The sequence below is a fragment of the Schistocerca serialis genome, chromosome 2 (genome assembly GCF_023864345.2).
Source record: "Schistocerca serialis cubense isolate TAMUIC-IGC-003099 chromosome 2, iqSchSeri2.2, whole genome shotgun sequence".
Lineage (NCBI taxonomy): Eukaryota > Metazoa > Arthropoda > Insecta > Orthoptera > Acrididae > Schistocerca > Schistocerca serialis.
Genome location: NC_064639.1, coordinates 1121785355 through 1121811671, shown reverse-complemented (window position 1 = coordinate 1121811671; position 26317 = coordinate 1121785355). Strand labels below are relative to the sequence as shown.

Sequence of the window (26317 nt, the reverse complement as noted above, 5' to 3'; positions counted from 1 at the left end):
GATGCAGCGTCAAGGGTAACCGAAGCCATGGTCTCCGAGCTCCCGCAAAAGTCGTCGAACTGTTCGTGCATATGGTTGTTGACTCATGGATCGAGACGTGGCTGCACGATCCGTTACAGCCACGCGGATAAGATGCCTGTCATCTCGACTGCTAGTAATACGAGGCCGTTGGAATCCAGCACGGCGTTCCGTATTACCCTCCTGAACCCACCGATTCCATATTCTGCTAACAGTCATTGGATCTCGACCAACGCGAGTAGCAATGTCGCGCTACGACAAACCTAAATGGCGATAGGCTACAATCCGACCTTTATCAAAGTCGGAAACGTGATGGTACGCATTTCTCCTTACACGAGGCAGCACAACAACATTTCACCTGGCAATGCTGGTGAACTGCTGTTTGTGTATCAGAAATCGGTTGGAAACTTTCCTCATGTCAGCACCACCGGCGTCAACCTTGTGTGAGTGCTCTGAAAAGTTAATCATTTGCATATCACAGCATCTTCTTCCTGTCGTTTAAATTTCGCGGCTGTAGCACGTCATCTTCGTGGTGTAGCAATTTTAATGGCCATTAGTGTACGTTCGCCCATATCAAATGTTTCGGTTTCTTCTGACATAATTTTTCATCACTTGGCGACCGTCATGTCTGTAGAAAAACAGAAACTGCCAACCTCTCGCAGAGGGGGCGGAGTGGCACGTTACTTTTTACCGCCCTGCCAGTGCCCAGCAATGTTCATTTGTCTAGCTAATAGCTGTAGTAGAAAATACTAGACCACTACTGTCTACTGCAGGTCGCAACACACATAGAATTGTCCGGCAAACGGGATGTGACTCGTTACTGAAATAAATGTTTGAACTTGCCATTGTAAATTTTCAGGTGTATTTTTACGATAAGGATCACAGTTAATACTGCCAAGTCCGTACTAAGTGCAACACAATGTAAAGTTAACACGCAATCCACAATCACACACGTAGCCAGTTTATGGTATTTACACCCGTTACCGAAGTTAATAGAGTTCACCGGATCGTTTGGTTATGAAAGTGCTCGCTCAAATGTTGTGCACTCTGCTCTACACGTAATACCTGTTCCAGTCTCAGATCGTACAACACGCCACGCGGTTTTAACTAACAGTCTAAAGCAATAATTTTGATATTCCGTCCGAAATTCCACACGACTTCCACTATACCGTTCACTTAAGTACGCTTTGTACTACTTCGCGAACTAGTAATTAGCATTTTTCCGCGATTTTATAGTACTTTCGTCGGAGCTGCTTTCAATGAGATGTTCCTAGTTCGAACCCTTAGCCCCGACCGACCTAAATCACACCAAAGGCTTTGTTCCCAGCACAGATTGACGCGAGCCTGCATTTTTCTGATTGGCTGATATCACAAACAGCAAATCAGGTTGCAGTATTATCCCGCGCTAACCCGAGGTTTACTTCAATGACCAATCATAGTAAAACATTTCTTTCTATGACAATTGCTAAATAAATGAATTTAGAAAAGTAACAAATATTAAATTACTCCTTCCGAAATTACCGGTTAATTTGTGTTCTACTCACGATTTATTAGTACCATAAACTGACTGCACATTTTTTATAGTAAATCCCCTGTATAGTTCAACTGGTACTTCGTGAATAAACAAAACAATTTCCATTTACTTCTGTTCTTCTTCACTCATACAACACTCACACTGCTAATTACTACACATATAAAACAATTATAATTATGGTAATACATTAAATATTAATCAAACATAACTTTACAACATTGTTTTGACTACGACTGCTAGCACTGTCCGTCAACTGCTGACCTCTGCCGCCTACTAGTACAACTACGTGCAGCTCTGTACCTCAGGTCCATATCAGCTGGTGACATCTGTGGATGACTCATGCCTATAACGATATCGTCCTAATAGGTGACAGGAGCGATGCGAAGGGGCTACGCCTCAAAGGCAAGAACGGTCCGACGTGGGCGGTTCCCTTGTGTGTGTCACCTGTACGGCGTCCCGGGTGCAACAGAGGCCGAGCGGCAGGTTGTGGTCGCTACTCGCGCGGTCAGCCCGCACCTTCACGCCCGCACGTGTGACAGTGGGCGGTGGGAGACGCTGCGACTCACCTGCTGGCGGTCGAGGCAGGCGAAGAAGGCGACCTCGTCGCTGTGGCGGCAGCTGGCGGCCAGGTCGCGGCGAGCCGCGGCCGTGACGCACGCCTGCTGGCAGCCCGCGGACTGCGGCAGCCCGCAGCACTCGCGGCCCCACCACGCCTCCCCGCGGACCATGTCTGCAACACAAGGCGACGGCCCTGCTCCACAAAACCTGCCTCGGCAAGAGACCAGACTAACAGACAAAAAAATGTCGAATACGAGTTGTTGTTGTTGTTGTTGTGGTCTTCAGTCCTGAGACTGGTTTGATGCAGCTCTCCATGCTACTCTATCCTGTGCAAGCTCCTTCATCTCCCAGTACCTACTGCAGCCTACATCCTTCTCAATCTGCTTAGTGTATTCATCTCTTGGTCTCCCTCTACGATTTTTACCCTCCACGCTGCCCTCCAGTACTAAATTGGTGATCCCTTGATGCTTCAGAGTAGGCCCTACCAACAGATCCCTTCTTCTAGTAAAGTTGTGCCACAAACTCCTCCCCAATTCTATTCAATACATCCTCATCAGTTATGTGACCTACCCATCTAATCGACAGCATTCTTCCGTAGCACCACATTTCGAAAGCTTCTATTCTCTTCTTGTCTAAACTATTTATCGTCCACGTTTCACTTCAAAAATGGTTCAAATGGCTCTGAGCACTACGGGACTCAACGTCTGAGGTCATTAGTCCCCTAGAACTTAGAACTAGTTAAACCTAACTAACCTAAGGACATCACACACATCAATGCCCGAAGCAGGATTCGAACCTGCGACCGTAGCGGTCTCGCGGTTCCAGACTGCAGCGCCTAGAACCGCACGGCCACTTCGGCCGGCTGTTTCACCTCCATACATGGCTACACTCCATACAAATACCCTCCTTTCAAGACACTGTCCATTCCGTTCAGCTGCACTTCCAAGTCTTTTGCTGTCTCTGACAGAATTACAATGTCATCGGCGAACCTCAAAGTTTTTATTTCTTCTCCGTGGATTTTAATACCTACTCCGAACTTTTCTTTCGTTTCCTTTACTGCTTGCTCAACATACAGATTGAATAGCATCGGGGAGAGGCTACAACTCTGTCTCACTCCATTCCAAACCACTCCTTCCCTTTCATACCCCTCGATTCTTATAACTGCCATCTGCTTTCTGTACAAATTGTAAATAGCCTTTCGCTCCCTGTGTTTTACCCCTGCCACCTTGAGAATTTGAAAGAGAGTATTCCAGTCAACATTGTCAAAAGCTTTCTCAAAGTCTACAAATGCTAGAAACGTAGGTTTGCCTTTCCTTAATCTATTTTCTAAGATACCTTGTAGGGTCAGTATTGCCTCACGTGTCCCAACATTTCTGCGGAATCCAAACTGATCTTCGCCGAGATCGGCTTCTACCAGTTTTTCCATTCGTCTGTAAAGAATTAGCGTTAGTATTTTGCAGCTGTGACTTATTAAACTGATATTTCGGTAATTTTCACATCTGTCAACACCAACTTTCTTTGAGATTGGAATTATTATATTCTTCTTGAAGTCTGAGGGTATCTCACCTGTCTCATACATCTTGCTCACAGATGGTACAGTTTTGTCAGGACTGGCTCTCCCAAGGATGTCAGTAGTTCTAATGGAATGTTGTCTTCTCCCGGGGCCTTGCTTCGACTTAGGTCTTTCAGTGCTTTGTCAAGCTCTTCACTCAGTATCATATCTCCCATTTCATCTTCATCTACGTCCTCTTCCATTTCCATAATATTGTCCTGAATACGAGTATGGAAGGCGTTCTTTCTCTGTCACTGGTGTACCCTCACATCTTTGAGGAGCTTCTGGAGAAACTTGCGTTCTTTCATTCCATAATGTCATATGCTATAATATTTTGGGGTAACTCTTCAAGTCAAACAAAAGTTTTCAGAGTCCAAAACCGTGTAGTACGTATTATTTTTGGAGTAAATTCACGGACGCCCTGTAGAAACCTCTTCAAAGAACTGGGTATACTAACTACTGTCTCTCAATATATTTACTCCTTAATGAAATTTGTCCTAAATAATATAGCTCTTTTTCCAACAAACAGCTCAGTTCATAGATACAATACCATTAACGAAAATGATCTGCACAAGGACTTAAAAGCACACTTTAGTTCAAAAAGGGGTCCAGTACTCAGGAACACTCGTCTTCAATAATTTGCCAGCAAACATAAAAAATTTAGTTACAAATAAAGATCAGTTTAAAAGGAGCCTGAAAGACTTACTAGTGGCCAACTCCTTCTACTCCATTGACGAATTTTTTAATAGAAACAAATGATGCACTGTATATATTCATATTATTAGTATTGTTATTTCAGCTTAAAAATGATGTATTGTATATACTCATACTACTAGTATTGTTATTTCAGCTTAAAAAAAAAAGAAAAAGACATATTCCACATCCACGAGGATCTCCTCAGCACGGACCTATGGAACGAAAAACTAATCTAATCTAATCTAAATCTAATCTGATACTCTTGCTAGTCAGATACAAAGTTTACAGAATACTAATATCTGGTGATACCAATTTAGACATTAGGTTTGAGAATATACATGTTGATCACTTGCTATATATATTAAGATCCCTTAACTTCAGTTGCGTAAATGACAAACCCTGAAGACAGGAAGCATGTCTAGATAACATAATATGCAGCTTTCATCTAAACGAAACAGAATTCGACACAGTGATGCTAGGCATTTCAGATCATGACGGACTATGGCTCAGACAAACTCTTAACAGTAAAGCAACTGAAAATTCCACAGACTGTAGAAAAATTATAAAACCAATTAATGGATCAAATCTAAACACTTTGATAAGTAAACTGAATGTAATTGCAAATGAATCTACTAACAAATTTTTAGAACTGTTAAAGTAGGATTGGGCAACAGCGATGCCGCAGTGTATACACCGGTTCCCGTGAGATCACCGAAGTTAAACGCTGTCGGGCGTGGTCGACACTTGGGTGGGTGACCATCCAGGCCGCCATGCGCTGTTGCCATTTTTCGGAGTGCACTCAGCCTCGTGATGCCAATTGAGGAGCTGCTCGACCGAATAATAGCGGCTTCGGTCAAGAATACCATCATAACGACCGGAAGAGTGGTGTGCTGACCCCACGCCCCTCCTATCCGCATCCTCCCCTGAGGATGACACGGCGGTCGCATGGTCCCGGTAGGCCACTCGTGGCCTGAAGACGGAGTGGAGTGAGTTAAAGTAAGACGCTGTCAACCGCTCTGAGTAAAAACTCTAAGAGATTTTGGTCGTATGTAAAATCATTAAGTGGGTCAAAATGGTCTATTCATTCTCTCAGTGACCACACCGGCACAGAAACGGAAGACAACAGGGAGAAGGCCGAAATACTGAATTCGCTCTTCCGAAGGTGTTTCACCGCCGAAGATCGTAACATTGTCCCTCCTCTCGATCGTAGTGCGAACGTCGAAATGAGATAACCGATCGCGGAATTGAAAAGCAGTTACAATCGCTTAGTAGTGGAAAGGCTTCAGGACCAGATGAGGTATCTATAACATTCTTCATAGATTATGCGAAAGAACTTGCTCCCCTTTGTAGATCGCCTGAGCAACGAAAGGTACCTAACGACTGGAAAAAAGTGCAGGACAGTCCCGTTTTTAAGAAAGGCCATAAGACAGATCCACACAATTATAGACCTATTTCGTTGACATCAATCTGTTGTAGAATTATGGAACTTCTTTTATGCTCAAGAATTGTGATATTCTTGGTAAACGAACAGCTTCTCTATAAAAATCAAAATGGATTCTGCAAACAGAGGTCCTGCGCCACAACTCGCTCTGTTCCTCCATGAGATCCACAGCGCAGGAGACAACGGCTCTCAGGCTGATGCTGTGTTCCTTGACTTCTGTAAGGTATTTGACCCAGTCCCGCATTGAGGTTTAATGAAAAAAAAAAAAAAAAAGATCTTACGGAGTATCGGAACAGACCTGCGATTTGATTCAAGACTTCCTTGCAGACAGAACCCAACACGTCGCTCTTAACGGAACTCAATCGACAGATGTAAACGTAATATCCGGAGTACCACAGGGAAGTGTGACAGGATCGTTGCTGTTCACAATATATATAAATGATCTAGGAGAAAGCGTCGGATGCTCTTTAAGGCTATTCGCAGGTGATACAGTTTCTTGTACCAAAGTAGCAAAGCCAGAAAGTAGTAAGAATTTGCAGAACGACCTGCATAGAACTGATGAATGGTGCAGACTCTGCCAGTTGACCCCGAACGTAAATAAATGTTACATATTGCGTGTACTTAGGAAGAGAAATCCACTACTGTACAGCTACGCTATTGATGGCAGACAGCTAGACAAAGCATCTGTCGTAAAATATGTAGGCGACCTTAAGTGGAAAGACCATATAAAACAGATAGTGGGAAAAGCAGATACAAGACTCAATTCATCGGAAGAATCTTAAGGAAACGTAGCACGTCCACGAAGGAAGTGGTTTATGAGGCCCTTGTTCGCCCGATTCTTGATTACTATTTATCGACGTGGGATCCCTGTCAGGTACGGCTGACAGAGTAGATATAGAAGATCCAACGAAGAGCGGCACGTTTCGTCACGCGATCCTTTAACTGGCGACAGAGCGTTACGGAGACGCTAAACAAACTCCACTGGCAGACGTTGCAAGAGAGACGTTTTTGCCGGCCGGAGTGGCAGAGTGGTTCTAGGCGCTACAGTCTGGAGCCGCGCGACTGCTACGGTCGCAGGTTCGAATCCTGCCTTGGGCATGGATGTGTGTGATGTCCTTAGGTTAGTTAGGATTAAGTAGTTCTAAGTTCTAGGGGGCTGATGACCTCAGAAGTTGAGTCCCATAAAAAAAAAGAGACGTTGTGCATCACGGGTAGATTTACTATTGACATTTCCGGACAGCACTTTTCAGGAGGAGTCAAACAACATATTACTTCCCCCACCCCCCCACATACATCTCGCGTATTGACCACCAGGAGAAAATTCGAGAAATTAGAGCCAATACAGAGGCTTACCGACAATCATTCTACCCAAGCACTATTCGCGAGTGCCACAGGGTTGGAGGGATCAGATAGTCGTACCGAAAATACCCTCCGCCAAACACCATTAGGTGGCTTGAGGATTATAATGTAGATGTTAACTGAAAAGTTTGAAGCATGTCCTAAACGCTGTAAGAAAATATCGAAGCAAAATCTTTACACCAAATCTCAAAATCTAAAAAGCCAGTACACCCAAAATCTAAAAAGGTGGTACACCCCACATGTAAGTAGAATAAGAATCATAACGATACTTTATCACGATAGGTCTAAACACAATAATACTGACAGAGAAATGCATATGAAAGTGAAAAAAAATTACAGGTCAGAAATCAAGGTAGCTAAGTGCAAAGGTGCAAATGATACATATATACTGAACTCAGAGAATAAATGCAAAGCTGCATGTGAAATTATTAAAACAGAAATAAACAGTGCTGACCAAGTATACCAGACACCAATTTCACTTGATATTCTAAATGCACATTTTGTCAGTTCCAATCTGATGAAAGCATAATGGGGGATGTGAGGAAGGCAGACGCACTGCTGCCAGAAATAAACAGTAAGCAGACAGTCGGATTTCACTGGACTCGTGTAATTGAGAAGCAGATGGTCAATGAATCAATAGCTAAGCTCAGTAATTCTAGAGCAGGGGGTTACTATGGTCTCTCAAATTATGTTATTAAATACATCAGAGATCAAATTGTAACGCAACTGACTAAAATAGTCAACAAAATTTTAGATGAAGGTAATTATCCGGAATGTTTAAAAATATCTGTAGTTAAACCAGTACATAAGAAAGGAGATATAGCGTCTCCAGATAACTATCGACCAATATCATTATATCAAAAATAATAGAATAGTGCGTAAACAGATGAGACAGTATCTTGAACGTAATGATATACTTACCTCCTCACAGTGCGGTTTCAGATCCAGCCATTCTACAGTCAAGCAGTTGAGAGTATGCTAGCAAAAATATACAATTGTTTTGAAAATAAAAATATTATTTGTGCAACACTGTTGGACCTCACCAAAGCTTTTGATATGGTCTCCCACAATATTCCCATAAAAAGCTCTACCACTACAGAGTGAGAGAGAATACTCTTTTCCTAATGCCGTCTTACTTTGACAATAAAAATCAGGTAGTTAAGATGAATAATCAAATGTCAGAATGTCTCCCAGTTCTACCTCAAGCATCTGTTCTTGGACCTTTCCTGGTCATTATTTGTATAAATGATGTACCTGCAGTTGTACCATGTGATGCAGTGCTATATGCTGATGACACAACACACATCACATTTGATACCAACCTTGAAAATGTGCAACACAGCATGACAGCGACAATGGAGAGATGCACTACTTGGTTTGAGGCAAATGTGCTGCAGAAGAATTACAGTAAAACTGAAGCTATTGTATCCAATCTGAATGCTCCCAGTCATGCTAACAAAACAGGAAAAAATTACTAGGATTTCATATAGATCAAAAGCTCAGCTGGGATACCCACACAGGGGAGTTATGTGGCAAATTGGCACGTGTCATCTATCTGGTGTACAAGCAGAGGAGCAGCGTTAGTAAGGAACTTCTGTTATATACATTTTTTGCTTTCTTCCATTCCCACCTACGTTACGGAACACTATTATTGATCATTTCCGTAGGCTCAAAATTAGTGCTTAAATGGCAAAAGAAAGCCATAAGATGCATAGCAGGACATAGGCCATATGAATCATGTCGAGATTAAGTATAATGACAGTGTATGGCCTGTATATTATCAATGCCTTGTCTTCGTTAAAGAGAATCTGAGTAAATTTGACTTAAGGAGGACAGTTCATGACCATAACATAAGAAGTGAACATATACTTTATATGCCATATGCTAGACATGCAAAGACACATAACAGTTACAAATATATTGGTCCTGTCTATTTCAACAAATTACCTGAAAATACCTTCACAGTACCAGCAAATAAATTTAAAACTATGACGGTTGCTCAGCGAGTAAGTTCCGATCGGTCTCGAAATGGAAACCACAGTGAAAACCACAAACGCTTTATTAGCAACAGTTAGGTTGTAACGCCGGAAATGCATATCCTCCTATTTTCATCTATTGTACTATTATTTTTTTTTCCTTGTTTTGTTACCTCAAGATATGAAATTTCTGTCTCTTTATATATTGTAATTGTTTTACTGTTTGTATATATATATTTATGCACTTATGTCGATGTATAATTGGTTTGTTTCGTAAATATTATTTGTATTTTTACGCTGGGTCTTGCCTAGGGAAAACTGCTATCGAACGATTACATCGATGGGTCGTGTGAAGAATCAAAGTGTGTAGGATCTTTGGTAGTGTTAACTCTGCCGCGTGGAGCGCGGGCAGTGTGAGTCTGGCGGGAGTAGCGAGTGGAGCAGGTGTTGTGTGACGCTCCCGCGAGTTGCCGCGCTTTCGGGGTTTGGCAGCATGTAATTGCGCTCGACTCGCGATAATAGTTTCTGACATGGTGTCGCGGACGGGAAGCATTAGCTGGCGCACATCAAGAGCCCGTTTCGCCTGGTGACCGTGTCGAGAAGAAGGCGCGCCAACATCCAGCTTCTGCAGCAGCGACGGCCGACAATGAGTGACTGTCGCCACCTCCTCGATCGACGGCTTCAAACCTTCAATCAACCAACAAGGAAGACTAAAAGCACGTAAAGTTTCAGAACTGTATGGCAGACCTCAGCTTTTCAAATTGTTCCATTTGCCTCGCAAAATTACAGCAACTTAGCATGAACCTTTGTTGCTCATTGTCCCAATTGCATTGCCAAGCAGGGTCCCTTCCTTTTCCGAAATGAACCCGAGCGTCGTTGAAATTCAAACGCCAGCATTAAAATAATATAATTAGATTTCACTGCTTTAATTTCAAAGTTCAGTAGCTGGCTACAATATTTAGGTTACACGAGCACAAATTTAGAGTGCGAGTTTTGTTAGCATATTTTAGCTTACTTGTGACTGCAGCTCAGCTTGGTACGTACTAAATTTTACTATTGTTAATAGTTCAGAATCATTTAATTCAAGGTCAAAGTTAAATCTCTTGTTTCTAAATTGCGTAGAGTCAAGTTGCTTTTGAAATGATTGTTGAGGTAGTCCAAGACTAACCGTATTTTACTGGATTTCGATGTGCTTCAGAAAGAAAGCTCACTATTAACTTCAGTCACTAAATTAACTTTCGATTTTCCGGTTTTATTAATTCTTTTGCTAAATTAAGTCAGAGTGTAGCGAAATTTATTACTTCTGACAAACTTTCAGTTTTCACACTGCACGTGTCAACCTTCAGTTGCCACGCTTCTAGTGTTAATTATATGTGTAATAACCTTTCTTTTCCAGTTACTATAGTAATTGTCCTTAGGACTGGCGACCGTGATTTCCCCCAAATCTCAAATATCTAATTACCGCTAGTTAATTGTTAACGTAACGGCCGCACATTTACTTTCTTTATTAACTTTACCCCTTTTCAAAATTAATTTCCACCAGTTTCATTTGCAGTTTTCCTTTCATTTAGATGTAACCCTTTCCTCCCTCTTTACCGATAGATTAACTTCGGTGACGATTGCTTTTCCCAAATTTCCATTAGGTACACGCGGTTTAATTTTTCACTGTCATTAAGGTCGATAAGTGAGGGGGGAGGTTACACGTGGCGACCTGGTGACAGGACAATCTTCAAATTTGAGGTTGTTCTGGACACGAATTTTGCATTGTGCAAATCTCGTAACAAAGTACTGGTTACGAAATGGTCGATACGTCAGCGAGAATATTCGTGTGAGGAATCCTAATTAGAGTTGAGATTTTGCATTTATATTGAAAATTATTAAAATGAGTGAAGGCAACAATTACCAAAATTTGGTAGACTTAGGTACGGAACAATCGGTCGAACAGTGGGAAACGCGCACAGCGGTACCCATTGTTCCGGGGCAGGCGGCTAGCATGAAAGATGCGACCGCCGAAACGCAACAAAGAGCAGAAATGGAATACCAGACTTTAGAAAATGTTTCGGAATCGGAAGTGAAAATCGAATCTGAATCCCTTGATGACGAATACGGGGGGACAATGAAAGAGGAAGCCGCTACGGAAGTAAAACCGGTGGTTTCCGGGAATTTAACTGATTTATTGAATGTTTTGATTAACGAAATCAAGAGTCAATCGGCAGAAATTAAAGATCAGGCTGCCAAGCAAGAAGCTCAGGCTGCCGAGCAAACAGCTCAGGCTGCCAAGCAAGTAGCTCAGTCTGAAAAAATTGAACGAATGCTAAACAATCAGAACAAAGCTATTAATGTTGTTAACAACAATGTTGAAGTTGTTAACACAAAAGTTGATAAAATCAAAGACGATATTGTCGTGATTAATACCGAAATCGGTAACCTTAAACAGGAAATGATAGGCGTTCAGGCGGAAATTGCGAGCATAAATACTCGTTTTGATTCCGAAATTAGCGGAATCGAGAAAAGTGTAGGAGAGGCAGTTGCTCCGATCATCGAGAATAAGGTGACGGAACAAATTCAATTAGTGAGAAAAGAGGATCAACAGAAGGTGGAAACTTTAAAGGCTTTAGTATCCGAAGTAGATACCAAAGTGACGAAGCAGGCTAACACCTGCGAAGAGAAAAAGAGGGAAGTGGAAACGCTTGCGACAACCACTTGCCAAGTGATTACGAGGGTGTCGGAATTAGAAAGGAAACTTGACGAAAAACAGAGCTATGTGCCAATCTGTGCACATAGTTCGGAGTTGTTGACGAAAGAGGAGCGGTTCGACCCCTTGAAAAAAGGCGGTATACACCCGACGGATTTCATTAAAAATTGTGAAAGAGTTTTACCCAGATCATGGACTAATGAGAGAAAAATTAATGCGGTTATTGATGTGTTGGCTGGTGATGCCAAGCGTTGGGGCCTAAACCTCAACATTACGAACCTGACTTTTGACGAGTTTAAAAATTTGTTTCTGGCTGAATACTGGTCAGAGCAAAAACAGCAAAGTGTCTGGCGCGAATTTGTCGTGTCGAGGCCTTTCGATGCGAATTCGCGCGGCTCGATGAAGGAGTTTTGTCAGGGCTGGATCCGCAAGTTGGAATATTTGCGTGATCGCCACACGGAATCCGAAATAGTCTGGGAACTCTACAAAAAGCTTCCAGATGATACAAAACGCTATGTAGGAAGCAATTACAGGGCAATAAATGATTTCCTGGAAAGAGTGGAGGACGAGGACAATTGGCGCAATAATCGCGACAGTGGTAGAGGCCGTGGTAACAACGGGTACCACAGCAACCACAACAACGATAACCATGGGAATAATGCATACCGCAACCATGGCAGCAATAACAATAATGGTTCGGACCGTAATAACAATCGGTACAATGCAAATAATAACCGGATTGACGGAAACCAGTATCATACTAGCGTGATACGGGCTTCACAGAATAGTAATAACGCCAGAGATTGTGATCAGCCGCCTCAGCAGCATCCGGGGAGCGTATCTGCTGGGACGAGACAGGGAAACCATTAGCCGCGCCGGTGAGGGGCCGACCGGGCGTGGAGAAATTTTGGCGGCCCAATAACAGGAGAAAACCCAGGTGTCGGCGTTATGAAAATTCCGTATGGAATAATCAACGGCGGGAGAGTGTGCCAGTGTTAGGAGAAAGGAGTGCGCCCACAAGTAGTAGATCAGCTGTAGACACGGCAGTAGGAAGTACATTCACTGTCAGTGAGAACAGTTTAAGTAGTGTTCCGGAAATCGATTATAAAGTGGCAGCTGTAATACCCACAGCGGAACTGGAGATTGAGTTTAAGAATGATTCGCAAGTGTTGAAAGAAGATCAGATGTCGGATAAAACGTCCGTCATCGAGCGAGGAGATGCAGAGAGGGATGAGGTCTGGTTAAGGCAGTTCGGTCGCTTATACGACGAACTAAGAGATTATAGGGGCCTGTACGGGAGAAGTGTTTATGGGGAGCGCGGGCAGAATTTGCCGCGTCTCGTCCCGCAGGAAGATAGTGATTGTGAAGTGATAGAAAGTTCTGGCCCTAACCGGCAGACTTTACTAGAAATAGTTGATGTTAATGGGGAGCACGAGCAAGATGCGTCGTGTTTCGTCCCGCAGGAGTTGAATGTTGAAGTAGTAACGGAAAGTTCTGGCCCTAACCGGCAGACTTTACCGAAAGTTGTAATGGTAGAAGTAGCCGACCCAGCCGACGCGAACATCCAGTTTAAACATTGCGAGAGTATTAAGGAGAAAGATTACGAAAATTTTAGTGATAGCCGAACACGATTGGTAGAAAAGCACGTAGATTACAGCGTGTATGAGGTTAGAGCTGACATTATACGGTCAGAAGATAACAGTGTGGGTTGCGCAGATCTAGAGGAAGTAATTGCAGATACTACTGGGCACATGTCTCCAGGTAGATTGGCAGATGAGATCAATCTGATTAAAGAGGAATCAACGAAGGTGACAATTAGTGAATTGATAGCAAAGCAACACTCACTAGTTGACGAGTTACAGGAAAAGGTTGCGGTATTGGAGGCGACGCTACAGACTAAGCCTCAGGACAAACGTGTTGAAATTAAAACTGTATGTGAACAGAGGCTGAAAAAGCCGCCAGATAAACCGGATTTAGGATCAAAGGCGGATGGTTTTTTCTGGAATGACCTGGATATAGACGAGGATTTACTGTGGGAAAATAAAGAAACAATCGAGGACAAGTGTAGACAGATAGTAGTGTCTGTTAATATGCACGACCTACAACTAAACGTGTTGATTGACACCGGTGCAGAATTGAGTGCTGTATCTGGCAAAATATTTGAGTTACTGAAAGACAGACCTGGCATCGTAGTTATGCCAGTAACAGGAGTGAAAATTATCGGTGCTACTGGGAAGGCCAGTAAACCGGTCACGAAACAAATTTTTGTCAACTTCGAGATATGTGGGGCACGATTTGAACAAGAGTTTGTCGTCGTGCCAGACTTAACTACGGAAGTAATTATCGGGTTAGATTGGCTATTAAAGTACCGTGCAGTGATTAATTGCGAAAGCAAAACTTTGACATGTACGTCACAAGATAAAGCAATAGTAGTTAGTTTTGACGAGGCAGGAGACGGTGTGCATGGGCAATACCAGCCTATACACATTGTTAACTGGCCGGATGACATTGACGTAGGAATGAATTTGAACTGCCGTAACGTGAGGAATCTCGGCATTGACAAAAGTATAGAAAGTGAATTGGAAGAGATAATCAAATTCCCTCCACGGATTGACATTAGTATTGGTGTGAAAAAAGATCGTTTGCGAGAAGTAATGAAGCTAAGAGCCGATGCACGTATACGTCGTCATGACGCTAAAGCGCGTTTTGCTAAGTTTGCAATCGGAGACTTAGTACTTGTAAAAGCTCATGAGAAATCGAGCGAGACAGACAATGAAATCTCTAAATTTAAGTTTGTTTATAATGGACCATATAAAGTCATTGGTATACCTCACACAAATGCTTATTGCTTAGAGTATCCAAGCTCTGGAAAACGATTAGGTATACGGAATATAGTAGACTTGAAATTGTACCAACCTAGGATCGATTAATACCACACAATGGGTAATTTATAAAGTATGTAAAATAGAGTGTAAGATTTAAGGTTTGCTAGATTGCCATGCTTTTGCCTGACCAAGAGGACATTAAAGAAGTTGTAATTAATAAGTAATTAATTTTGACTAAATGATTTAAGAGAAAGTGATTATTTATCAATTGAAAAATCCAAGCTGCTAGTTTAAGTTTTCAGCTGAGTCACAGTAGATTAAGCAATGTAAATATGATTTTGTAACTAGCTGTAAGATTTCATGAATATGTGTTTTACTAGTCATTGCCGATGTACTTAGACGGTGTTTTAAGTTTCAGGCTTGTACATGTGTGATGATGGACAGTGTTGAGTTATCCACTGTGATAGTGTTAATGGACTCCTTGAGATTACTCGGGAGTGAGTTTTTCCGAAAGAATTCAGTGAAACGGACGTTCTGGAAATGCCGTTACACAGGCGAGTGAAATCAAGCGTGCCGCACAGGCGGCCGCAACAATACTGGCGAGGCGGAGCCGCTGTCGGCTATTGTGCCGCTGTCGGCATTCTTTGTACTTGCGAGTACGGAAGGCGGAATAGTTTTTCTTCCCGGACAGCTGATGTGAAAGAATTCTGCTGTCAGTATTTATGTTTTTTTCGATCTACTGAATATTATTTTCTTGTTTAGCGTTAAGTAGATTCTCGTGACGAGAATATTAATTATGAAAAGGTTATATAAAATGTGTAGTCTATTTAATTATTTATTTGCGTATTTTGATCTACCTGTTTTTATGACCATGCAATCTAATTAATTTTGCAAATAGTATTCCATTTCTCATAGTGTTACGAATTTTAATGATTTTGGAATAGCTAAACCATTTTCTATATTTTCTATGAATTTTAATATGTTGTCAACCTGTTTTATTTTGTGCAAGGTGACAAAGTGGAATAAGATTAGGAGTGTCTCCACTCAATTATTATGGTCTAAAAATTTATTTATGGTTAATTAGACGAATGCTAACTTTTGTTGATGTTTTGAGCATATGCATTTCCGCTGTTTCTTTTTTGGGACATTTTCTGAGTCTGTTTAAGTTACACGAACATCCTCAGACAATGTGGGGCACGTGTAACGCCGGAAATGCATATCCTCCTATTTTCATCTATTGTACTATTATTTTTTTTCCTTGTTTTGTTACCTCAAGATATGAAATTTCTGTCTCTTTATATATTGTAATTGTTTTACTGTTTGTATATATATATATTTATGCACTTATGTCGATGTATAATTGGTTTGTTTCGTAAATATTATTTGTATTTTTACGCTGGGTCTTGCCTAGGGAAAACTGCTATCGAACGATTACATCGATGGGTCGTGTGAAGAATCAAAGTGTGTAGGATCTTTGGTAGTGTTAACTCTGCCGCGTGGAGCGCGGGCAGTGTGAGTCTGGCGGGAGTAGCGAGTGGAGCAGGTGTTGTGTGACGCTCCCGCGAGTTGCCGCGCTTTCGGGGTTTGGCAGCATGTAATTGCGCTCGACTCGCGATGATAGTTTCTGACATGGTGTCGCGGACGGGAAGCATTAGCTGGCGCACATCAAGAGCCCGTTTCGCCTGGTGACCGTGTCGAGAAGAAGGCGCGCCAACATCCAGCTTCTGCAACAGCGACGGCCGACAATGAGTGACTGTCGCCACCTCCTCGATCGACGGCTTCAAACCTTCAATCAACCAACAAGGAAGACTAAAAGCACGTAAAGTTTCAGAACTGTATGGCAGACCTCAGCTTTTCAAATTGTTCCATTTGCCTCGCAAAATTACAGCAAAGTAGCATGAACCTTTGTTGCTCATTGTCCCAATTGCATTGCCAAGCAGGGTCCCTTCCTTTTCCGAAATGAACCCGAGCGTCGTTGAAATTCAAACGCCAGCATTAAAATAATATAATTAGATTTCACTGCTTTAATTTCAAAGTTCAGTAGCTGGCTACAATATTTAGGTTACACGAGCACAAATTTAGAGTGCGAGTTTTGTTAGCATATTTTAGCTTACCTGTGACTGCAGCTCAGCTTGGTACGTACTAAATTTTACTATTGTTAATAGTTCAGAATCATTTAATTCAAGTTCAAAGTTAAATCTCTTGTTTCTAAATTGCGTAGAGTCAAGTTGCTTTTGAAATAATTGTTGAGGTAGTCCAAGACTAACCGTATTTTACTGGATTTCGATGTGCTTCAGAAAGAAAGCTCACTATTAACTTCAGTCACTAAATTAACTTTCGATTTTCCGGTTTTATTAATTCTTTTGCTAAATTAAGTCAGAGTGTAGCGAAATTTATTACTTCTGACAAACTTTCAGTTTTCACACTACACGTGTCAACCTTCAGTTGCCACGCTTCTAGTGTTAATTATATGTGTAATAACCTTTCTTTTCCAGTTACTATAGTAATTGTCCTTAGGACTGGCGACCGTGATTTCCCCCAAATCTCAAATATCTAATTACCGCTAGTTAATTGTTAACGTAACGGCCGCACATTTACTTTCTTTATTAACTTTACCCCTTTTCAAAATTAATTTCCACCAGTTTCATTTGCATTTTTCCTTTCATTTAGATGTAACCCTTTCCTCCCTCTTTACCGATAGATTAACTTCGGTGACGATTGCTTTTCCCAAATTTCCATTAGGTACACGCGGTTTAATTTTTCACTGTCATTAAGGTCGGTAAGTGAGGGGGGAGGTTACAAGGTACACCTTCCACCTACTTCTCTACATAGTCGCCGCTCCAACGTCGGGTTTTATCGTAGTGTTGTATCAATTTTCCAATATCCCCGTCAAAGAAAGCAGCCGCCTGTGCTTTCGGCCAGTTATCTGCACTGGTCTGCAGCTCGTTGTCTGTCTAAAAATTTTGTCGTCGTAACCAATGGTTCTTCTGAGCAGAGATGAGACTCAGGGGGAGCCAATTACGGACTGTGTTGTGGGTGATGAAACACTTCTTATCGGAAACGCTGCACGAGCATCTTCATTGCACCTGCAGTGTGTGGCCGAGAATTGGCATGAAGAAGAAACTGCTCGACAGTTGTGATACGTGGGCTGCATGACACAGGTGAAATCTCTAATCGGGCCCTCATACTCGGCGGGAGACGCTATTCCCTATCCATCTTTACGTACTCACAGCTGTTCACTCAGAACTGAAAAGAGCGAACACGACACGGTCGACGGGCATACTAGAGACACTGCCCAACACATCTGTGGAAAGCTTTACCGGATTTTCCCGGCGATTTCTATTTCGCGACCGATCGAAACTTACTTTCTGGACAAACCTCGTAGTCTTTCGAGGTGGATGAAAAGTAAAGTAATTTACTCTGCTCAAGAGTCCCTTGAGTATTTGACAAATAACCCACTTGCCCTATGAGAATGAACTGTGCAACTATTTTATTACTGTTCCATGTACTTATTGTAGTTGATTTATCTTGTAATTGATCTGTTAGGAAACTTTTTATTGTTATTGGCATTTGCATAAATATGTATTGTATCAATCTTGGATTATTATACTGAAGTTAAAGACATTTTTCCACGTTTATATTATCATTATCGTTATTATTATTGTATTAACAGTGACTACACCAATTGCATGCAAATACGCTCAAATGTGGAATAAAACATTTGTATTTCTACAGCGCTGATGTGGTCGCATCAGTGACGAGAAGGGTGCTCCGGTGTAATACACCTTTAGAACCCAAGAGCAGACACCTGCGGCCAGATAACAACAACCTAATGTCAATGTAGTTAACAGAGGAAAGAAAAATGGCGTTCTACGGATCGGAGCGTGGAATGTCAGATCCATAAATCGGGCAGGTAGGTTAGAAAATTTAGAAAGGGAAATGGATAGGTTAAAGTTAGATATAGTGGGAATTAGTGATGCTCGGTGGAAGGAGGAACAAGACCTTTGGTCAGGTGAATACAGGATTATAAACACAAAATCAAATAGGGGTAATGCAGGAGTAGGTTTAATAATGAATAAAAAAAATAGGAGTGCGGGTAAGCTGCTACAGACAGCATAGTGAACGCATTATTGTGGCCAAGATAGACACGAAGCCACTCCTACCACAATAATACAAGTTTATATGCCAACTAGCTCGGCAGATGATGAAGCGATTGAAGAAATGTATGATGAGATAAAAGAAATTATTCAGGTAGTGAAGGGAGACGAAAATTTAATAGTCATGGGTGATTGGAATTCGAGAATAGGAAAAGGGAGAGAAGGAAACGTAGTAGGTGAATATGGATTGGGGTTAAGAAATGAAAGAGAAGCCGTCTGGTAGAATTTTGCACAGAGCATAACTTAATCATAGCTAACATTTGGTTCCAGAATCATAAAAGAAGGTTGTATACATGGAAGAATCCTGGAGATACTAGTAGGTATCAGATAGATTATATAATGGTAAGACAGAGATTTAGGAACCAGGTGTTAATTGTAAGACATTTCCAGGGGCAGATGTGGACTCTGACCACAATCTATTGGTTATGAACTGTAGATTAAAACTGAAGAAACTGCAAAAAGGTGGGAATTTAAGGAGATGGGACCTAGATAAACTGAAAGAACCAGAGGTTGTACAGAGTTTCAGGGAGAGCATAAAGGAACAATTGACAGGAATGGGGGAAAGAAATACAGTAGAAAAAGAATGGGTAGCTTTGAGGGATGAAGTAGTGAAGGCAGCAAAGGATCAAGTAGATAAAAAGACGAGGGCTACTAGAAATCCTTGGGTAACAGAAGAAATATTGAATTTAATTGATGAAAGGAGAAAATATAAAAATGCAGTAAATGAAACAGGAATAAAGGAATAAAAACGTCTCAAAAATGAGATCGACAGGAAGTGCAAAATGGCTAAGCAAGGATGGCTAGAGGACAAATGTAAGGATGTAGAGGTTTATCTCACTAGGGGCAAGATAGATACTGCCTACAGGAAAATTAAAGAGACCTTTGGAGAAAAGAGAGCCACTTGTATGAATATCAAGAACTCAGATGGAAACCTAGTTCTAAGCAAAGAAGGGAAAGCAGGAAGGTGGAAGGCGTATATAGAGGTTCCATATAGGGGCGATGTTATTGAGGACAATATTATGGAAATGGAAGAGGAGGTAGATGAAGACCTGAGTCGAAACAAGGCCCCTGGAGTAGACAACATTCCATTAGAACTACTGACGACCTTGGGAGAGCCAGTCCTGACAAAACCCTACCATCTGGTGAGTAAGATGTATCAGACAGGCGAAATACCCTCAGACCTCAAGACGAATATAATAATTCCAATCCCAAAGAAAGCAAGTGTTGACAGATGTGAAAATTACCGAACTATTAGTTTAATAAGCCACGACTGCAATATACTAACGCGTATTCTTTACAGACGAATGGAAAAACTGGTAGAAGCCGACCTCGGGGAAGATCAGTTTGGATTCCGTAGAAATGTTGGAACACTTGAGGCAATACTGACTTTACGACTTATCTTAGAAGAAAGATTAAGGAAAGGCAAACCTACGTTTCTAGCATTTGTAGACCTAGAGAAAGCTTTTGACAATGGTGAGTGGAATACTCTCTTTCAAATTCTCAAGGTGGCAGGGGTAATATACAGGGACGAAAGGACATTTACAATTTGTACAGAAACCAGATGGCAGTTATAAGAGTCGAGGGGAACGAAAGGGAAGCAGTGGTTGGGCAGGGAGTGAGACAGGGTTGTAGCCCATCCCCGATGTTATTCAATCTGAATAGTGAGGAAGCAGTGAAGGAAACAAAAGAAAAATTCGGAGTAGGTATTAAAATCCATGGAAAGAAATAAAAACTTTGTGGATCGCCGATGACATTGCAATTCTGTCAGAGACAGCAAAGGACTTGGAATAGCAGTTGAACGGAATGGACAGTGTCTTGATAGGAGGGTATAAGATGAACATCAACAAAAGCAAAACGAGGATAATGGAATGTAGTCGAATTAAGTCGGGTGATGCTGAGGGAATTAGATTAGGAAACGAGACACTTAAAGTAGTAAAGGAATTTTGCTATTTGGGGAGCAAAATAACTGATGTGGGTCGAAGTAGAGAGGATATAAAATGTAGACTGGCAATGGGAAGGAAAGCGTTTCTGAAGAAGAGAAATTTGTTAACATCGAGTATAGATTTAAGTGTCAGGAAGTCGTTTCTGAAAGTATTTGTATGGAGTGTAGCCATGTATGGAAGTGAAACGTGGACGATAAATAGTTTGGACAAGAAGAGAATAGAAGCTTTCGAAATGTGGTGCTAGATAAGAATGCTGAAGATTAGATGGGTAGATCACGTAACTAATGAGTAGGTATTGAATAGAATTGGGGAGGAGTTTGTGGCGCAACTTGACAAGAAGAAGGGATCGGTTGGTAGGACATGTTCTGAGTCATCAGGGGATCACAAATTTAGCATTGGAGGGCAGTGTGGAGCTTAAAAATCGTAGAGGGAGACCAAGAGATGAATACACTAAGCAGATTGAGAAGGATGTAGGTTGCGGTAAGTACTGGGAGATGAAGAAGCTTGCACAGGATAGAGCAGCATGGAGAGCTGCATCAAACCAGTCCCTGGACTGAAGACCACAACAACAACAACAATGTCAAACTTAATAATGAGAGGGCATATTTTAAGGTCAAATAAGTCGAGCACTTGGTGCAGGGCTGCCCGATGTCGCAAGAAAAGTGTGGACAGAGTTGACGCCGTTCGGGCACAAACTGTTGTATGAGTCTGCGAGGATTAATAACACGTTGCCGTGAGATGGTGTACGCTACCGTGAACCATGAATTCGGCTGCGCACTGATAGATTTTGGTTGTAATGTATGTCTCGTGAATTGACAATGGGACAGCAAGGTGTCTCGTATTTATAAGTTACCTGGGCGGGCAGGGTAAGATTGAATTTTGGAATTCGGGGGCTTTGTTGGCAAACTGAATTTACCACCATTGAAGAACTGGTCACCGACGTACTCCTACGGTGCAATTTCCTTGAGCACATGAGGTGCATATTAAATGAAGTTCATATTTAGCCCAGGGGAGATGTCTTTCTTTGTGCAGGCACCGACAGAAGACGGGTCTGTTCTGCAGAGGCAGAACGTTCCCGTTTGACGTATCCCACTTGAGTAAAGAACAGGAACGTGCCTTGTTGAAGGTCTCGTGTGATACCCAGAAGTACTCACCTCCAGATGGGGTGTTACCGACAAAATCCTGAATAAGATCTTGCTGACAGACCAGGTTCCAGTTCGGCAGTCACCCTACCGCTTGTCGACACCGAAGATAAGATTAAGGTAAAATGTTGATCAACTTTTGGGTGATAGTGTAATTGGACCATCGATCTTGCCCTACACATCACCGACCTTTTTTTGTTCCCAAACCCACTGGGGAAGGGTATTGGTCAATTGTGCATTGTAGGGCACTGAATCAAAACGTAATACAGGAATCTGTACCAGTGCGTGACCTACATAACAATCTTCCTTGGTTTACAGGTACTCAGTATTTCGCTGTTTTTGACCTGAATAGGACATACCATTTGGCGCCGCTCACAGAGGAGTTCCAGCCTCTTACTGATTTCTGCACGGTTTGGGACATGTTTGAATAAAAGTGTTCCGTTACGGTTGGCAACAATAGCAGCCATATTGTCACTCTTACTAGATTCTGTGCTGACGACTTAAAATTTAAGTAATTCTACAACTACCCAGATGATATTGTTATTTACAGCAAAACCTTCAGTGGGCAGGTGTATCATATTGGTTAAGTCCTTCACTGTATCTGGCAAGCCGGGCTGACTGTAAAAACTGCTACGGTCAACCTGGCAAGAAAAGAGCTCTTGTTCTTCGGCCATATTGTGCCCAGAGCTGTTCATCTGTGCCCCATGCCCAAGGCCATGCCCAAGGATAAAAAGTATATAGATAGCTTTATATGGATGGCGACTTTTTTCCGAAAATTCAGTCTCAACTTTGCACCGATGGCTGCCTTCTTAAGCAACTGCAAAGAAAAGAAAAGAAAAAGTGGCTGAGCCTCTTCAGAGGGGCGATTCTCAGGAAGCTTTCTTCATTCCAATGAAAACGGCATTGTCTAGTGCTCCCATCCTAACTGGACCATATTCCCATAGAGAGTTATCTTCCAGACAGGCACCGCTAATTCTGGTATTGCAGTCATCCTCGTCAAAGAGAAGGAAGGAGGGAGAAAGGCTATCGGTTACGCCTCCAGGTCTTTATCCATAGTGGAAAGCAGAACTCGGTATATGAACTAGAAGCGCTACCTGTTTTGTTCGGATTACAATGATTCATGTTTTACCTTGAACGTAAACCATGCCGCTTAGAGGCCAACAAGGCCGTAACGAGGGTGCCCGCTAGGCCGCGGAAGACAGGGAGGATAGTCAGATAGGCTGTGCTGATATTCGCCCTACAATTTAACGTTCATTATGCAAGGAGTACTGATAAAAGCGTTTCTGACGCCCTTAGCCGTTTGTTCCAACATGAATCTGAGGTAGCAGATCTCCCGCAATGTGAAGAACGGGTGACCTGCGTGGGGACAATCCTCGGGGAGATTCTGGTGCTGCTCAGGGTGCTAACCAAAAAAGAGATGCTGATCCTCGATTACGCAAAACGAAACAACAGTTAAAATGAGGGTGGAAGGGGGGAGGTGCCAGGGTATTCCATTAAAAAGGGATTGCTTTGCATCCGTAACCACTATGACGGAAAGGATAAGATCTACCTGCCCTAGGAACGCATCCCTCCAATACTCAAGCACTTTCATCTTCATGGTATGGAGGGCCGTTGGGATTCTATGAGATCATTATGAGGATTAAGGAGTACCTTACATGGCCCATCGAGCCGGCCGGAGTGGCCGTGCGGTTCTAGGCGCTACAGTCCGGAACCGAGCGACCGCTACGGTCGCAGGTTCGAATCCTGCCTCGGGCATGGATATGTGCGATGTCCTTAGGTTAGTTAGGTTTAATTAGTTCTAGGCGACCGATGACCTCAGAAGTTAAGTCGCATAGTGCTCAGAGCCATTTCAACCATTCTTTGGCCAATTGAGCGAGGTGGCACAGTGGTTAGCACACTGGACTCGCATTCGGGAGGACGTGAGTTCAATCCCGCGTCCAGCCATCTTGATTTAGGTTTTCCGTGATTGCCCTCAAATCGCTCCAGGGAAATGCCGGGATGCTTCCTTTGAAAGGGCACGGCCGACTTCCTTCCCCGTCCTTCCCTAATCCGATGAGACCGATGACCTCGCCATTTTGTCTCTTCCCCCAAAACAACCCCAACAACCTGGCCCGTGTTAGATGGCGGTGTCTTTAATTAGTGGGTCATTGTGAGGAATGCTTGAGAGCGAAATACAACCCCAACACCCACGTGGGCAAGCTTAGCTCTGATATGGTGGAGCCGCTTATGGACAAAGTCTCCTTAGGTTACCTGGGTTCCATGCCCCATGCTTAACAAGGTAATAAATATGTGTTAGTCACGGTGGCTCCTTCTCCCATCTGGTTCGCCAATCTGGGTGGGAAAGCTTAGCTGTGATAGGGTGGAGCTGCCTTTGGACGAAGTTTTCAGTAACGACCTTGGACCTTACCCAATACTAAACAGGATAATAGGTATGTGCTGATTATGGAAGCGCCTTATCCCACATTGTTTGGCTACTGCCGACTATGGCAGGTACTACGAGTATAACCAATAAGCATCTTAGGTACTCCATGAATTTACTGTTCAATCGGTTCTTGGTAGAATATTTTACACTTTATGAATGAAAACACTCACTACACTGGTCTAATAATCGACAATATTTATTATTCACTCTACAAAACGGTTTTCGGCTATCACGCCACATCGGGGACAAACGTAAGTACGGGGTGATGTAACATTTTGTTGGTTCAAAGATTTTTGGACGAAGTATGTGACACATTACTTGTTGTTGTTGTTGTGGTCTTCAGTCCTAGTCCTCTTCATCTCCCAGTACCTACTGCAGGCTACATCCTTCTGAATCTATTTAGTGTATTCATCTCTTGGTCTCCCTCTACGATTTTTACCCTCCACGCTGCCCTCCAGTACTAAATTGGTGATCCCTTGATGCCTCAGAACATGTCCTACCAACCGATCCCTTCTTCTAGTCAAGCTGTGCCACAAACTCCTCTTCTCCCCAATTCTGTTCAATACCTCCTCATTAGTTATGTGATCTACCCATCTAATCTTCAGCATTCTTCTGTAGCACCACATTTCGAAAGCTTATATTCTCTTCTTGTCTTTACTTAGTGAACCATATACAAATTACAACATTTGTTCATAGAGGAAAATCAACTGAACAATGAACTTTGGGTACATGCTCCAAAGGTATGGCTGAACAAAGTGATCTTGTATTTACTAGATCCTAAATTTAAAAAAAGATAAGGTATGCTAGTGAGATTTAGCAGGTAAGTGAAACAGGAGCGATTATGCAAAGTAAATATTTTTAACACAAAAAGAGAAGTTAGAGTAACTGAAATAAAGGAAAATGACAAATGTGAGTAAGAGAGGTAATTTACATCATGGTCTAGATGGGATTAAGAGTAATATTGCAGTTAGAAGTGGCTAGCAAGGTAACTGTGTCTGGTCATTCAGTAGTAAGCTATTGCTGATGGACATATGTTTATTAAGTTCCATTATTTCAAAGTAGGTTATCGTCCTTCTTCTATGGATGTGATGTAACATATGTTTCAGCTTGTAACAGTGGTCTTCTTTAAGCAGATGGTCTGAAAAAGTAGTGTCTCCTTTTCTATGTGTCCACCCTCTGTGGTGTTCCTTCAAGCGGGTGCGTATTGCCCTGCCAGATCGACCTATATGTAACTTGCCACAATTACAAATGGTTTTTTATATTTCTCTCGTTTACAAAGCTGGAGTGCTATCTTTACCATTGGGAAAAAGGTGTTCATCAGTGCTGTGAACACAAAATTACGTTTTTACGTACCTGGATTTAAGCTTTCAGCCTTCATCCAGTGAGAAGTTTCCTAAGTAAGGAATTGTGTACCATTTGTTGTGTTCTTGAATATGTGTGGATAAAATGTAAAAAAGAGAGTACACCTGTAGTTTCTGCTTTTTGTGCATTATGGAGTCCACCAAGTCCACCAAGGTCGGAGCGCAGCCATTTTTGATGCTGATTGATTGATTGACTGCATCTAATTACACTTGGAAGTAGTCTTCACTCATGGGGATGGATGTTACACGATGTATCATGGACTAAAAAACATGTGATCCGTGGTTTATGTGGCCAGAATGGTATCGCAGCGTGTTCGATCAGAAAGCTGGCCGCTCTCTGTAATTAAAAACTGAGTGACTGGATCAACGATGAACTTCGACGGGTGTCACGTGACGTCCGTCACGACCGAATCCAACGGAAAAAGGAAAGAAGCTGGGTAGAGTGTTTGATTAGTAATTAAAACATCCTCGGTCCCGAGTTCTAACTCCGCCACTGCTTAAAATTTTGACTAAAAATGATCACCATGGCAGCCGATGATTTCCACCAGGTAACCAGATAAAGATTATCCTCCTTTGCAAAGTGCGTGTACCACACTCTGAACTCGGCCTCGGTCGTTTACCATGAACAGTCACAGACG

General features: G+C 42.3%; 1 protein-coding gene and 1 pseudogene across 1 annotated transcript in view; one reads left to right on the top strand and one right to left on the bottom strand.

Annotated features, from left to right (window-relative positions):
* Positions 1-2070: 2070 nt before the first annotated feature.
* LOC126456655 (reversion-inducing cysteine-rich protein with Kazal motifs-like) overlaps positions 2071-26317 on the bottom strand; it is a 219090-nt gene continuing 194843 nt past the window's right edge. The window contains exon 5 of the mRNA XM_050092399.1: positions 2071-2282. Within this exon, the coding sequence (XP_049948356.1) occupies positions 2071-2282 (212 nt within the window). The remainder of the gene's footprint in view (positions 2283-26317) is intronic.
* Positions 5025-5142, top strand: LOC126459116 (5S ribosomal RNA; annotated as a pseudogene).